Source organism: Lithobates pipiens, unplaced genomic scaffold, assembly GCF_037356315.1.
Source record: "Lithobates pipiens isolate NorthernLeopardFrog02 unplaced genomic scaffold, aLitPip1_a1.2 Scaffold_18, whole genome shotgun sequence".
NCBI classification, from domain to species: domain Eukaryota; kingdom Metazoa; phylum Chordata; class Amphibia; order Anura; family Ranidae; genus Lithobates; species Lithobates pipiens.
In genome coordinates, this window is record NW_027507758.1 from 204,958,052 (window position 1) to 204,971,244 (window position 13,193).

Below are 13,193 nucleotides of genomic sequence, written 5' to 3' on the forward strand. Positions count from 1 at the left end.
TTATGCCTCTGCCTCATGTGGAACTGACCCTGGACTGTTATTCGACCACGCTTCTGCCTACCGATTCTGTACATACCTCTGCCTGATCTGGAACTGACCCTGGACTGCTTGACCATGCCTCTTGCCTGCCTCTTGGACTGATCTTGTACCCTCTCAGTGGACTAGTGGGATTCATAACAGGGGTCTCACATATGTGAGGGGCTCCAGAATTGTTTTTCTGGATGAAGAAGACAATTTCATTTGTTTTCTCATTCCTAGATTAGGGTCTGGAGACTCTGAGGCTTCAAAGAGATTTGGGTGGGAAAAGCCTCTACCCCTATCCCCATTCTGTCCTGAACGAGGCCCTACTTCTGCCTACTACCTATACCATCATGCCTCTGCCTGTTGCATGAACTGACCACACCACATGGATGGACCATGTTCCTGCCTACTACCAGGACCACTTGGCACTACTGACAATCTCTGCCTGCACTGACCTTGGACTGTATATGGACAGTATCCCTGCCTGCTGCCTAATTTGACTATGGACAATATACCTGCCTGTTGCCTGGAAAATTGTGTTCACTTTTGCTGACCAAGTCCCTGCCTGCTGCCTGGACCAGTGCTATCATCCTGTGGACAACTGCGCTGCTAAAACCACAGATAATCTTTTGTTTACTCTTTGCTCAGCAGAATGTATTTTGGGGTGTAATTCTTGGTATGTGCATGCTATGTGTCCCTGGAACCCCTGATGGTGTTCCTTGCATGTTGGGCCTCTGTATGTGGCCAAGCTGTATAAAAGTCTCACACATTTGGCACTGTCCTGGTGCTCCAGGGCCTTCAAAAGTGTAATAGGTGGTTGAGAAATGAGATGTGTAATTTATGCTCCTAGAATGCCTGATGGTGCTATTTCAATATTGGGCCTCTGTATGTGGCCAGGCTGTGTAAAAGTCTCACACATTTGGTATCGTAATACTCAGAAGGAGTAGCAGAACGTATTTTGGGGTGTCATTTGTGGTATACGCATGCCATGTGAGAGAAATAACCTATTACATTGAAAATTTTGTGAGAAAAAAAAATCTTAATTTTGCAAAGAATTGTGGGAAAAAGATGACAACATCAAAAACCTCACCATGCATCTTAGTAAATACCCTGGAATGTCTACTTTCAAAAAAGGGGTCATTTGGGGGGTATTTGTACTTTCCTGGCTTGTTCTGGTAGCAAGAATTGAGATAGGCCACCAGTACATCAGGTGTGATCAATTTTTTATGATTCGCACCACAGCTTGTGGACTCTCTAACTTTCACAAAGACCAAATAATATCCACTAATTTGGATTATTTTTACCAAAGATATGTAGCAGTATAAATTGTAGCCAAAATTTATGAAAAAAAATTAATAATTTGCAAAATTTTATCACATAAACTAAGAAAAATTCGTTTTTTTTCCAAATTTCCGGTCTTTTTTAATTTATAGCGCAAAAAATAAAAAACTCAGAGGTGGTCAAATACCACCAAAAGAAAGCTCTATTTGTGGGAAAAAAATTACACAAAATTAATTTGGGTACAGTGTTACATGACTGAGTAATTGTCATTCAAAGTGTGAGAGCACTGAAAGCTGAACATTGGTCTGGGCAGGAAGGGTGTTTAAGTGCCCAGTAAGCAAGTGGTTAAAGCGGCGTTTGCACTGGCATTTTTTGGGGCTTTTAGGGTTAGCGAGTTGGTTAGCCAGTCTCAGTTATTGGAGGCTGGAGGGGCGGGTCTGGCAGCAAGGTAATAGGCAGGTTACATCTTTTATACAGTAGTCAAGAAAAGCCGAGAGGAAAGTAAAAGAAAGCATGGACGTAGGGCTGGCATGACAGGGTTAAAAGGGTAACCCTCTGAGAGCAGGTGTTGTTAGGGAAGATTGGATTGGTGGCAGGAGAAAGGGGAGGAGTGTAAGGGAACTGAGCAGAGCGGGAGTCCCTCCCCAGCTCAGTAAGGCAAGGAGGAGCAAGCTTCCCACCCTCCCTCCCTGATTTCGGTAAGTAAAGGTTGGGTGTTAATCATGTGATTTATTCTACAGGGCATTGGATGTTGTGGAATTGGGTAACAGGGGGCACTGCAGTAAATATTTTGGTTGTCTCTGAGCTAGCATATCAGCTGGAGGCCTGTTTTCAGGTTATGGTACCACAGTGTCAGAGTGGAGTGTGTCAAGATTGGGGGGGGGGGGTTCCTGCAAAGACCAATGTGAGCATCTAACTGAGGTGGGTGGTTATAATAGGTATTTTTATACAGTTAATGTGAATTTTATTGAGTGTTAATAAAAAAAATAGCTGCTTTGGCCTATATTTTCTCCAGCTTGGTGTGGTCTCAGTTATTGGGCAAGAAGGTTGGGTAGTGGGAGGCTGGAGGGGCGGGTCTGGCAGCAAGGTAATAGGCAGGGTACATCTTTAATACAGTAGTCATGTTTACTCTACCAGGGGCCTCAAGTCAGAGGCATAAGAGAGGCCTTCCTCTGCAGTTCGGGCTCATCTACTAGGTACGTGACATGTATTAATTATTATGTACATGTACTCAGTGGCGGAACTACCGCCATAGCAACACATGCGGGCACTATGGGGCCCGCAGTCAAGTGGGGCCTGGTGAGGACAGGCGCCGCGGCTCCGTGGGAGATAGCAGGCGGCTCCGCGGGTGAAAACGGGTGGTCTGCGGGCGGCTCCGCGGGTGAGAGCGGGCAGTCCGCGGCTCCGCGGCTGGTCCGCGGGTGAGAGCGGGCGGTCAGAGGCTCCGCGGGTGATAGTGGGAGGCGGATGAGAGTGGCCGGTCAGCTGGTGAGAGAGTGGGCGTGAGCGGGCTGGCTAATCAGGGAGCTGATGGGCGGGGGAGCATAGAGGTGACATCATCTCTCGCCGCCCTGCATCCCTGCAGTGCAGTTCCCCCCTCACTGTGCAGGCAGCCAGGAAGCAGAGAGATGACATTATCTCTCTGCTGCCTGACTGATAATCTGCTGCCTGACTCTGTGACACAGCAGGAAAGTGGCAGAGCAAGTGACAATCCATAATGTGTGGCAAGTGACAACCCGGGACGTGGCAAGTGACAATCCGTAACGTGTGGGAGGTGACGTGGCAAGTGAAAATCCATGACGTGGCAAATTAAAATCCATAACGTGTGGCAGGCGACGTGGCAAGTGACAACCAGGGACGTGGCAAGTGACAATCCATAACGTGTGGCAGGTGACATGGCAAGTGACAACCTGGATGTGGCAAGTGACAATCCATAACATGTGGCAGGTGACGTGGCAAGTGAAAATTTGTGACGTGACAAGTGACAATCCGTAATGTGTGGCAGGTGACGTGGCAAGTGACAACCCGGGGCGTGCAAGTGACAATCCATAATGTGTGGCAAGTGACAATCTAGGATGTGGCAAGTGACAATCTGTAATGACGTGGCAAGTGACAATCCGTAATGTGTGGCAGGTGACGTGGCAAGTGACAACCTGGATGTGGCAAGTGACAATCCGTAACATGTGGCAGGGGACGTGGCAAGTGAAAATCTGTGACGTGGCAAGTGACATTCTGTAATGTGTGGCAGGTGACGTGGCAAGTGACAATCCGTAATGTCTGGCAGGTGACGTGGCAAGTGACAACCCGGGACGTGGCAAGTGACAATCTAGGACGTGGCAAGTGACAATCCGTAATGTGTGGCAGGTAACGTGGCAAGTGACAATCCGAGACGTGGCAAGTGGACAACTCGCAACATGTGGCAGGTGACATTCTGCAACGTGTGACAAGTGACAATCTGCATCTGGTGGCAGGCGACGTGGCAAGTGGACAATCCGCAACGTGTAGCAGGTGATGTGACAAGTGACAATCCTTAATGTGTGGCAAGTGACAATCCAGGACGTGGCAAGTGACAATCCATAATGTGTGGCAAGTGACGTGGCAAGTGACAATCCAGGACGTGGCAAGTGACAATCCATAATGTGTGGCAAGTGACAATCCAGGACGTGGCAAGTGACAATCCATAATGTGTGGCAGGTGACTTGACAAGTGACAATCTGGGATGTGGCAAGTGGACAATCTGCAACATGTGGTAGGTGACATTCCGCAACGTGTGACAAGTTACAATCTGCATCTGGTGGCAGGCAATGATGGCAAGTGACACGCTCAGGGATCCCACTGATTTTGAATTATGGTGAGTTGAACTATTTCATTTTATATAACAGAATAGAAATTGGTTAGAAGGCCTGGAGGTCTGCAATGTGTTCCCTTCAGGGGCTGCATACAGTATACTGCATACTTTGTTGTTCAAAATTAATATAAGCTGTTGCCTGGGTACTGTGCCACATGGGTGTGGTAGTCTGTTGTTCAATGGCATTAGTTCATTTTTTTTTTTTTGGTGGTGGGGGGGGGGGGGGGGGGGCCATACAACATTTTGCTATGGGGCCCTGTGATTTCTAGTTACGCCCCTGCATGTACTATTTATTAATGTACTAGGTAACAATATTTTTCGCATCACTATGAAGGTTCTCATTCATGATTTACTGTACATAATGGTATATTTTATTTTGGAATAAGGAGCTCTTCACCATTTTAGTTAGTATATGTATTAAGAATGACTTGCTACTCCACAAATGCCCTAAGGACGTACATAGGCCCTGAATGCATAGGGAAAGTTTCTGCAGAAAATACAAGCCTTGATGGATGATCTAAAAATGTATTCCACATAAGCACATATTGACCTCTTATCACCTGGGTCCTTCTATCCAGTGAGTTGCCATTCACACAAGGTGTGGTGAAGAATGTGATCTGACATGTTGCGCTCATGATGCTACAACATTGTTAGATTTATATATTTAACATACATATTGATATCCATTTGTCTCATGAGTTTTCCTTAGTGAGGGCTATGGTGATTACACTGATTGGAGTCACTTTTTAACTCTGCAATTCGTATAATATTATTAAAAGACTTGTATAATATTGTTAAGACTTTTATATTGGTTCTTTTGCAAGCTACTGTGAATAATTTTGACCTTTTTTATGATTTATTTTTTTCACATTTATGTTTGGATTGTTACTTTTGCCTTTACTTAGTAAGATATGTAAGCACGAGGGAAGTCTACTGTGCAGGTAACAAGTTGTTAGTATCTTGTTTAACAGTCAAACACAGTATAGTTGATTTGTGCCTACCATTATAAGTATATATAGTTTCATTATAATTGACTTTTAAACAATCTTACCAGTTATAGTAGAAAAATTACATACCAGTATATGAGCCTAGGAGAATATAAATGACAGTGTTGGATGGGCGACCAGCTGTATTATTACCAGATTGTGTCAACTCAGCTGGGCAGTCTCCTGCTCCACAAATTGTTTGATTTGGAGCATCAATTCCTGTAGGAAAAAAAAAGTGTGTTAAATAAACAGGAGAAGTTTATAACATTATAGGATACTTTCATTTAGTGCACAGGGTGTTACAAGAACAAAGGATGTCTGACAGGATTATAAAGTAGTTTTCTGTACTTGCACAAGATGTACTGTGGCCTCAAAAAAAGAAAAATAATGCAGCTGGCACATCTAAGGACTGGTAAGCTGTAATATATAATATATGTACAGTTTTTGTTCTTGGGTGCACAAAAAACACACTACTATCTCCAGGGCTGTTTTTAAGGCAGGGCAAAAGGGGCAGCTGCCCTGGGCCCTGTCATTGTTGTGGGGCCCAAAGCAACTGCCTCATACTTGCTAACTATCTTGGTTTAAATTCCATCGTCCCTTGAGGTTTTAGTCCTGTGCTGTGTCCCAATATCTCAGTGTGAAGTGCTGCTACTAATGCTGCCCAGCTCTACCCTTTTGCTGTGTACAGAGGACTCACCTGCAGACCCTGTGTTTACATGTAAATTACCGGCATTCATATGTAAATAGTGGCAGCATTGATATGTATATCTTGCCCCCCTGAGGTCATATCCACAGTAATCTCTAGCAGCCAATCAACAAGCAGAAATCATATGCTGTAAGCTTTAGCAACTAATCAGTGAGCCGTAATGTGTGCTGTACCCTCTAGCAACCAGTCAGTGAGCGGTAATGATACACTGTAACCTCTGGCAACCAATCGCAATAGCTGCCTGATATGATTCAGTAAACTTATTTTTAGTCTATCTTCTATTTATTGTATGTCTCAGAGCAGACGGAGAGCGAAACTGCATGGGGGGCCCCAAGAAAAGTTTTGAGTAGGGTCCAATCAATATTAAAGACGGCCCTGACTATCTCAAAATTTTGAACCATCCCCTATCTCCTTATCTCTATTTTTTTTAAAAATTGTTTGTGTCAATGAGAACAGACAGGCGTTTTACTGCCTAAAATTTGATTTGATTCAGATGCAAGTAGGACAGTACATAAACAGAGAATATGACCAATTTTGGGGACAAAGGGCAATTGTTTTCTTGCTATAAAAATTAGAGTGTAGCATCTGAGATACAGTTGCAAACAAGTCGACCGGCAGAAAGACAGTACCTGAGCAGCTAGAACAGGTCCAGTTTTGGAGATAAAAGTTAGCTATTTTCCTGTAATAAAAATTAGATTCTAGCATCTCAGCTACAGTGAATTTTTTTTTAAAATTGACCAGTGGCAGACCAGTTAGTGAGCAGCAAGCATAAGCTCAATTTTGAAGAGACAAGGCGGGTATGATAAAAGTTAAGGAGTGGCATCTGAGATGCAGTTACAATGCAATTGATCAGTGACAGGAGAGTACTGAAGCAGCTAGAATAGATTCCATTTCCGAGATGTAAGTGTGGCACTGACCCCCCGAAGGAGATGCTGATATTTGATTGGGCTTGTACTCTGTTCTCTTACCCCTAAACAAATTGGCTCAACCCGCTTGACACAGCTGTGTAACAGTGTTGATATGAGACTTAACAACCAGGAACAATTCCACAATAACGATGTACATAAAATGTACCTTTGCCGTTACCTGGGCATCCGTGGTTCCACCTGTTAGAATAACGAACAGGCCTCACACCAGTATTGGTTAACTGGAATGTAATTTTACTGTGGTTGATATACAACAATGGCTACAATAAACTGTATAGACATCCAAACTTATTGTGAGGATGCAATTAGTACTCAAAAATTATTAACACATAAAAGGTTTCTTGAATGACCCTTACAAGCGTGTTTCCAAGTGGGACCAATGTCCCGAGGGATAATGCCTTGACTCTGGTTACAAAATACAGTGCAGTACAACTACCCAAGGGCTCCCCTCTGAGGTATAATGCAGTCCTTTAACCACTTGGGATCCGCGCTATTGCAAAATGACGGCAACAGCGCGGACCCACATTTCCGGGACTACGTCTATTGACGTCGTCCCGGATACGAGCGGCCTGCGCGCCCCCTGAGGGGCGCGCGCGGCGCGCTCTGTGATCGGCGAGTCCGTGAGACTCGCCTGATCACCGATCCGTGTAAGGGGTCGATCCCGACCCCTTATCACGTGATCAGCTGTCAGCCAATGACAGCTGATCATGTGATAAAACGGAGCCGGTAATCGGCTAGTATTCCTCCTCGCGCTGACAGCGCGAGGAGAAAAAAAAAAAGCCGATCGCCGGCGGCCGTGTTCGGGACATCAGTCCCGATCACGGCCAGCAATTGAAGCGGACACCTGCCCCCTGCCAGTGCCCACCTGCCACCCGCAGTGCCATCCTGAAATAAAGTAAGTGCCCCCCTGTCAGTGCCACCCAGCAGTGCCCATAGTGCCCACAGTGCCACCCAGCAGTGCCCACAGTGCCACCCAGCAGTGCCCACAGTGCCACCCACAGTGCCACCCAGCAGTGCCACCCACAGTGCCACCCAAAATCTGCCTCAAAGGTGCTGCACCCCAGTGCCGCCCATCAGTGCCCAGCAGTGCCGCCCATCAGTGCCCAGCAGTGCCGCCCATCAGTGCCCAGCAGTGCCACCTATCAGAGCCACCTATCAGTGCCACCTATCAGTGCCCATCAGTCCCATCTATCTGTGGTACCTATCAGTGCCCATCCGTGCCACCCATCCGTGCCACTTATCCGTGCCACCCATCCGTGCCATCTTATCTGTGCCCATCTTTGCCCATCAGTGCCGCCTTATCTGTGCCCATCGGTGCCGCCTTATCTGTGCCCATCGGTGCCGCCTTATCTGTGCCTATTAGTGCCGCCTTAACTATGCCTATCAGTGCCCACCAGTGCAGCCTATCAGTGCCCACCAATGCAGCCCATCAGTGCCCACCAATGCAGCCCATCAGTGCCCACCAATGCAGCCTATCCGTGCCGCCTAATCAGCGCACTTCAATGATGGAGAAAAATGACCCGTTTGCAAAATTTTATAACAAACTATTAAAACATGATTTTTTTTTTGCATCTTTTTTTGTTTGTTTAGCAAAAAATAAAACTCCGAGCTGTAACTAAATACCACCAAAAGAAAGCTCTATTTGTGGGAAAAAAATGATAAAAATTTCATTTGGGTACAGTGTTGTATGACCGCGTAATTGTCACTCAAAGTGCATCAGCGCTGAAAGCTGAAAATTGGTCTGGGACTGAGGGGGGTTTAAGTGCCCAGTAAGCAAGTGGTTAACCAGTTGCCGACCGCCGCACGACGAAGTACGTCGACAGAATGGCACGGCAGGCATATGGGCGTACATGTACGTCCCTGCCTTCCCGCGGGTGGGGGGCCCGATCGGGCCCCCCGGTGCCAGCGGCGGTCGAAATCCGTTCAGGAGCGATCCGGGATGAGGGGGCGGCCATTCGTTCATGGCCACCCCCTCGCGATCGCTCCTGACGAATGGAAGTGCAGCGTGACATCACTTCCTCTCCTGTAATGTAAACACAGGCAGAGGAAGTGATGTAATCTCTCCTCCGTGTCGGTATTTTTCGTTCCGGCACCGAGGAGAGAGGATCGGTGAGTTGCACCAACACTACACAATACAGTAGAACATGCCAGGCACACTCTCACCCCCCCTTCACCCCCCGATCACCCCCCCAATCACCCCTGCACTCCCAGTCACAGTGCTTTTTTTTTTTTTTTTGCATTGGTGTCATTTGCGACTGTAATAACTGTTAGGGCAGTTAGGGTTAGCCCCCTTTAGTTCTAGGGTACCCCCCTAACCCCCCCAATAAAGGTTTAACCCCGTGATCACCCCCCGTCGCCAGTGTCACTAAGGCTGGGTTCACATTGCAGCGGTTTATGAGAACGGATGTGATTCGCACCGCACTGCAGTGCAAATCACATCCGATCTCTGTGCGATTCGAGTTCAGCCATACAGATAGTATGGCTGAATTCGCATCGCACCCGCCGCACCCGCCGCAAACTTGCACGGGACCCTTTTTTTGGTCCGCAGCAGAATCGGATCGCATGGGTGTTCACACCATGCGATCCGATTCCTGTCCGAGTTTGCAGATCGCACTGCGATATGCGAACTGATCTGGGGGTGTCATTAACATTTCACTGACACTCCTAGCAGTTCGCATAGGGCAGTGTGATGCGGGAACCCGCCGCGGATTCGTGGCGTTCCCGCATCGCTCCAGTGTGAACCCGGCCTAATAAGCGATCGTTTTTCTGATCGCTGTATTAGTGTCACAGGTGACGCTAGTTAGGCAGGTAGGTATTTAGGTTCGCCGCAGCTTTTTATAGCGCCAGGGACCCCCATATACTACCGCATAAAGCCCCCTGATTGCCCCCTAGTTAACCCTTTCACCAGTGATCACCATATAACTGTTACAGGTGACGCTGGTTGGTTAGTTATTTTTTTAAGTTGCAGGGCACCCGCCATTTATTACCCAATAAAGGTTTAACCCCCTGATCACCCGGCGGGTGATATAAGTTTGAGGGTCAGATAAGGTCTGCGTCGCCCCAGGCAGCGTCAGGTTAGTGCCAGTACCGCTAACACCCACGCACAAAGCATACACCTAAACTGCTGGCGACGCTAATATAGATCTGATCAGATACTATATTAGCGTCGCCAGCAGTTTAGGTTTCCCAAAACGCATTGTTAGCGGGATCAGCCCAGATACCTGCTAGCACCTGCGTTTAGCCCCTCCGCCAAGCCCAGCCCAGCCCACCCAAGTGCAGTATCGATCGATCACTGTCACTTACAAAACACAACACACATAACTGCAGCGTTCGCAGAGTCAGGCCTGATCCCTGCGATCGCTAACAGTTTTTTTTGTAGCGTTTTGATACAGTCGCTGACAGCCTAGGTGCTTTTTTACCTGTGAGTCTCACTAGTGTACCCCTAAATTTAGGGGTGTCTACTTTCCAAAATGGGGTCATTTGGGGGGGGTTTGTGCCATCTTGGCATTTTATGGCCTTCAAAACTGCGATAGGTAGTGAGGAGTAAAATCAAAAATTTACACCCTTAGAAATCCTGAAGGCAGTGCTTGGTTTTCGGGGCCCCGTACGCGGCTAGGCTCCCAAAAAATCCCACACATGTGGTATCCCCGTACTCAGGAGAAGTAGCAGAATTTATTTTGGGGTGTCATTTCACATATGCCCATGGCATGTGTGAGCAATATATCATTTAGTGACAACTTTGTGAAAAAAAAAAAAAGTTTGTAATATTCCCGCAACTTGTGGCAAAATATAAAATATTCCATGGACTCAGCATGCCTCTCAGCAAATAGCTTGGGGTGTCTACTTTCTAAAAGGGGGTCATTTGTGGGGGTTTTGTGCCATCTTGGCATTTTATGGCCTTCAAAACTGTAATAGGTAGTGAGGAGTGAAGTCAAAAATGTACGCCCTTAGAAAGCCTGAAGGCGGTGCTTGGTTTTCGGGGCCCCGTACGCGGCTAGGCTCCCAAAAAGTCCCACATATGTGGTATCCCCGTACTCAGGAGAAGCAGCAGAATTTATTTTGGGGTGTCATTTCACATATGCCCATAGCATGTGTGAGCAATATATCATTTAGTGACAACTTTGTGAAAAAAAATTAAAAATAAATAAAAGTTTGTAATTTTCCCGCAACTTGTGGCAAAATATAAAATATTCCCTGGACTCAACATGCCTCTCAGCAAATAGCTTGGGGTGTCTACTTTCTAAAATGGGGTCATTTGTGGGTGTTTTGTGCCATCTTGGCATTTTATGGCCTTCAAAACTGTGATAGGTAGTGAGGAGTGAAATTACAAATGTATGCCCTTAGAAATCCTGAAGGCGGTGCTTGGTTTTCGGGGCCCCGTACGCGGCTAGGCTTCCAAAAAGTCGACCACATGTGGTATCCCCGTACTCAGGAGAAGCAGCAGAATGTATTTTGGGGTACAATTCCACATATAACCATGGCATGTGTGAGCAATATATCATTTAGTGACAACTTTGTGTAAAAAAAAAAAAAAATTTTTTTTTGTCATTATTCAATCGCTTGAGACAAAAAAATAAAATATTCAATGGGCTCAACATGCCTCTTATCAATTTTCTTAGGGTGTCTACTTTCCAAAATGGGGTCATTTGGGGGGGTTTTGTACTGCCCTGCCATTTTAGCACCTCAAGAAATTAGATAGGCAGTCATAAACTAAAAGCTGCATAAATTCCAGAAAACGTACCTTAGTTTGTAGATGTGACAACTTTTGCGCAAACCAATAAATATACAGTTATTGACTTTTTTTTTACCAAAGACATGTGGCTGAATACATTTTGGCCTAAATGTATGACTAAAATTGAGTTTATTGGATTTTTCTAATAACAAAAAGTAGAAAATATCTTTTTTTTTTCAAAATTTGCAGTCTTTTTACGTTTATATTGCAAAAAATAAAAATCGCAGAGTCAGTCAAATACCTTTAGAAGAAAGCTCTATTTGTGGGAAAAAAAGGACGCAAATTTTGTTTGGGTACAACATTGCATGACCGCGCAATTACCAGTTAAAGCAGCGCAGTGCCAAATTGTAAAAAGACCTCTGGTCATTGACCAGCAAAATGGTCCGGTCTGAAAGTGGTTAATACTGTAAATAGAACACAAAGTTTCCCAATGTAGAGTGTAATCTTTGATCTTCTTTCTTCTGCTAGCTATTATACTGCAGTGTCTGTAATCCAAGAGTTTAAGTACTAAAGTAGTATGAAGTGAAAAGCGGTAACAACTCCCGCTCTGCAATACAATTAGAAATGTCTCCGGTGTAGATATGCCTTAACCGTCAGTCACTCGTCAGTGAACTATAGGCTTGAGGCCTGATTAAACTCAGTCTAAAGGGATGAGACCTCTGCTGTGGAACTGCAGGTCTCAGCAACACTGTGCAATCAGTCTAAGTGTATTAGGTGCGTTAAATAACTTCTGGGAGTCAGCCCTCTCACCCCACCAGGCCTGGATAAATGGATGCCTCCGCTCCGATGATCTCATCCCTGCTTTCAGTTAGCCCTGTCCCGCTGCACTGCTCCACAAGGTGACCGGGATGTCCATCTGGCTGCTTCATGGCACCCTGGATCCTCCGGTCAGATCGCACCACTGCTCCAGCACACTGTGATGAGGCTCTCTCTGTAATTGTTGCTCCGCTGCACACAAAGTAAGCCGCACCCTCTGGAATAATCCTGCACAGATCCTTGCAGGCAGGCCACGTGTCCAGAAGAAAAAGAAAATGGCCATGCTGGGCCTTTTATTACCTACCCAGCATGCAGTTCAGCCGCTCAATGTTCATGGGTAGGTGAGTGGGCATTGTGGGTAGGTGAGTCCTTTTACAAAGTAAATAAGTAAATCACGTCCTGCTTGGCTGTTATGAGAAAGTTAAAAACGAGTCTCTTTCCTTATCATACCAGTAGAGGGAGCCAAATACTAATCTAACATCATTGCCTATTGTACAACATTACATGGCAAAAATACCAGCGCTACATAAGGAAGGTAAGTAACAAAATATACCGTGCTGTCTACACAATAGCAGCCAGCACAAAAGTGTAAAATAAACAGAAATATATATGGAAAATGTGCAGTGCTAAGCAAATAATGATCAATATCAAAAATAAAATTGACATATGAAAAAATGCAATATAAATAGTGACACGTGTTCCGTGAGAAATTAATGTCCAAGGTGTAAACAAAAAAATGGGACACAGAAAAGTCCCAAATGCATTCCAAAAGGGTGAAGTTCAAAACATAAATGGGTAACAGTCACAGAAATCCTGAGTGAACATCCAAAATGTGACAGAGGTAACAGAAGATCCGCCACCAAAAGCACCAGTCGCTTACTAGAAAGGATAGACTCATACAGGTATACACCTGATGGGTCAAACAGGCTTTACAGGA

The 13,193-nt window shown here is 45.7% G+C and overlaps 1 protein-coding gene across 1 annotated transcript in view; it reads right to left on the bottom strand.

Annotated features, from left to right (window-relative positions):
* Window positions 1-13,193, bottom strand: part of LOC143987645 (protein unc-93 homolog A-like) — a 991,508-nt gene that overhangs the window by 317,084 nt on the left and 661,231 nt on the right. The window contains exon 5 of the mRNA XM_077486536.1: window positions 5,227-5,355. Within this exon, the coding sequence (XP_077342662.1) occupies window positions 5,227-5,355 (129 nt within the window). The remainder of the gene's footprint in view (window positions 1-5,226; window positions 5,356-13,193) is intronic.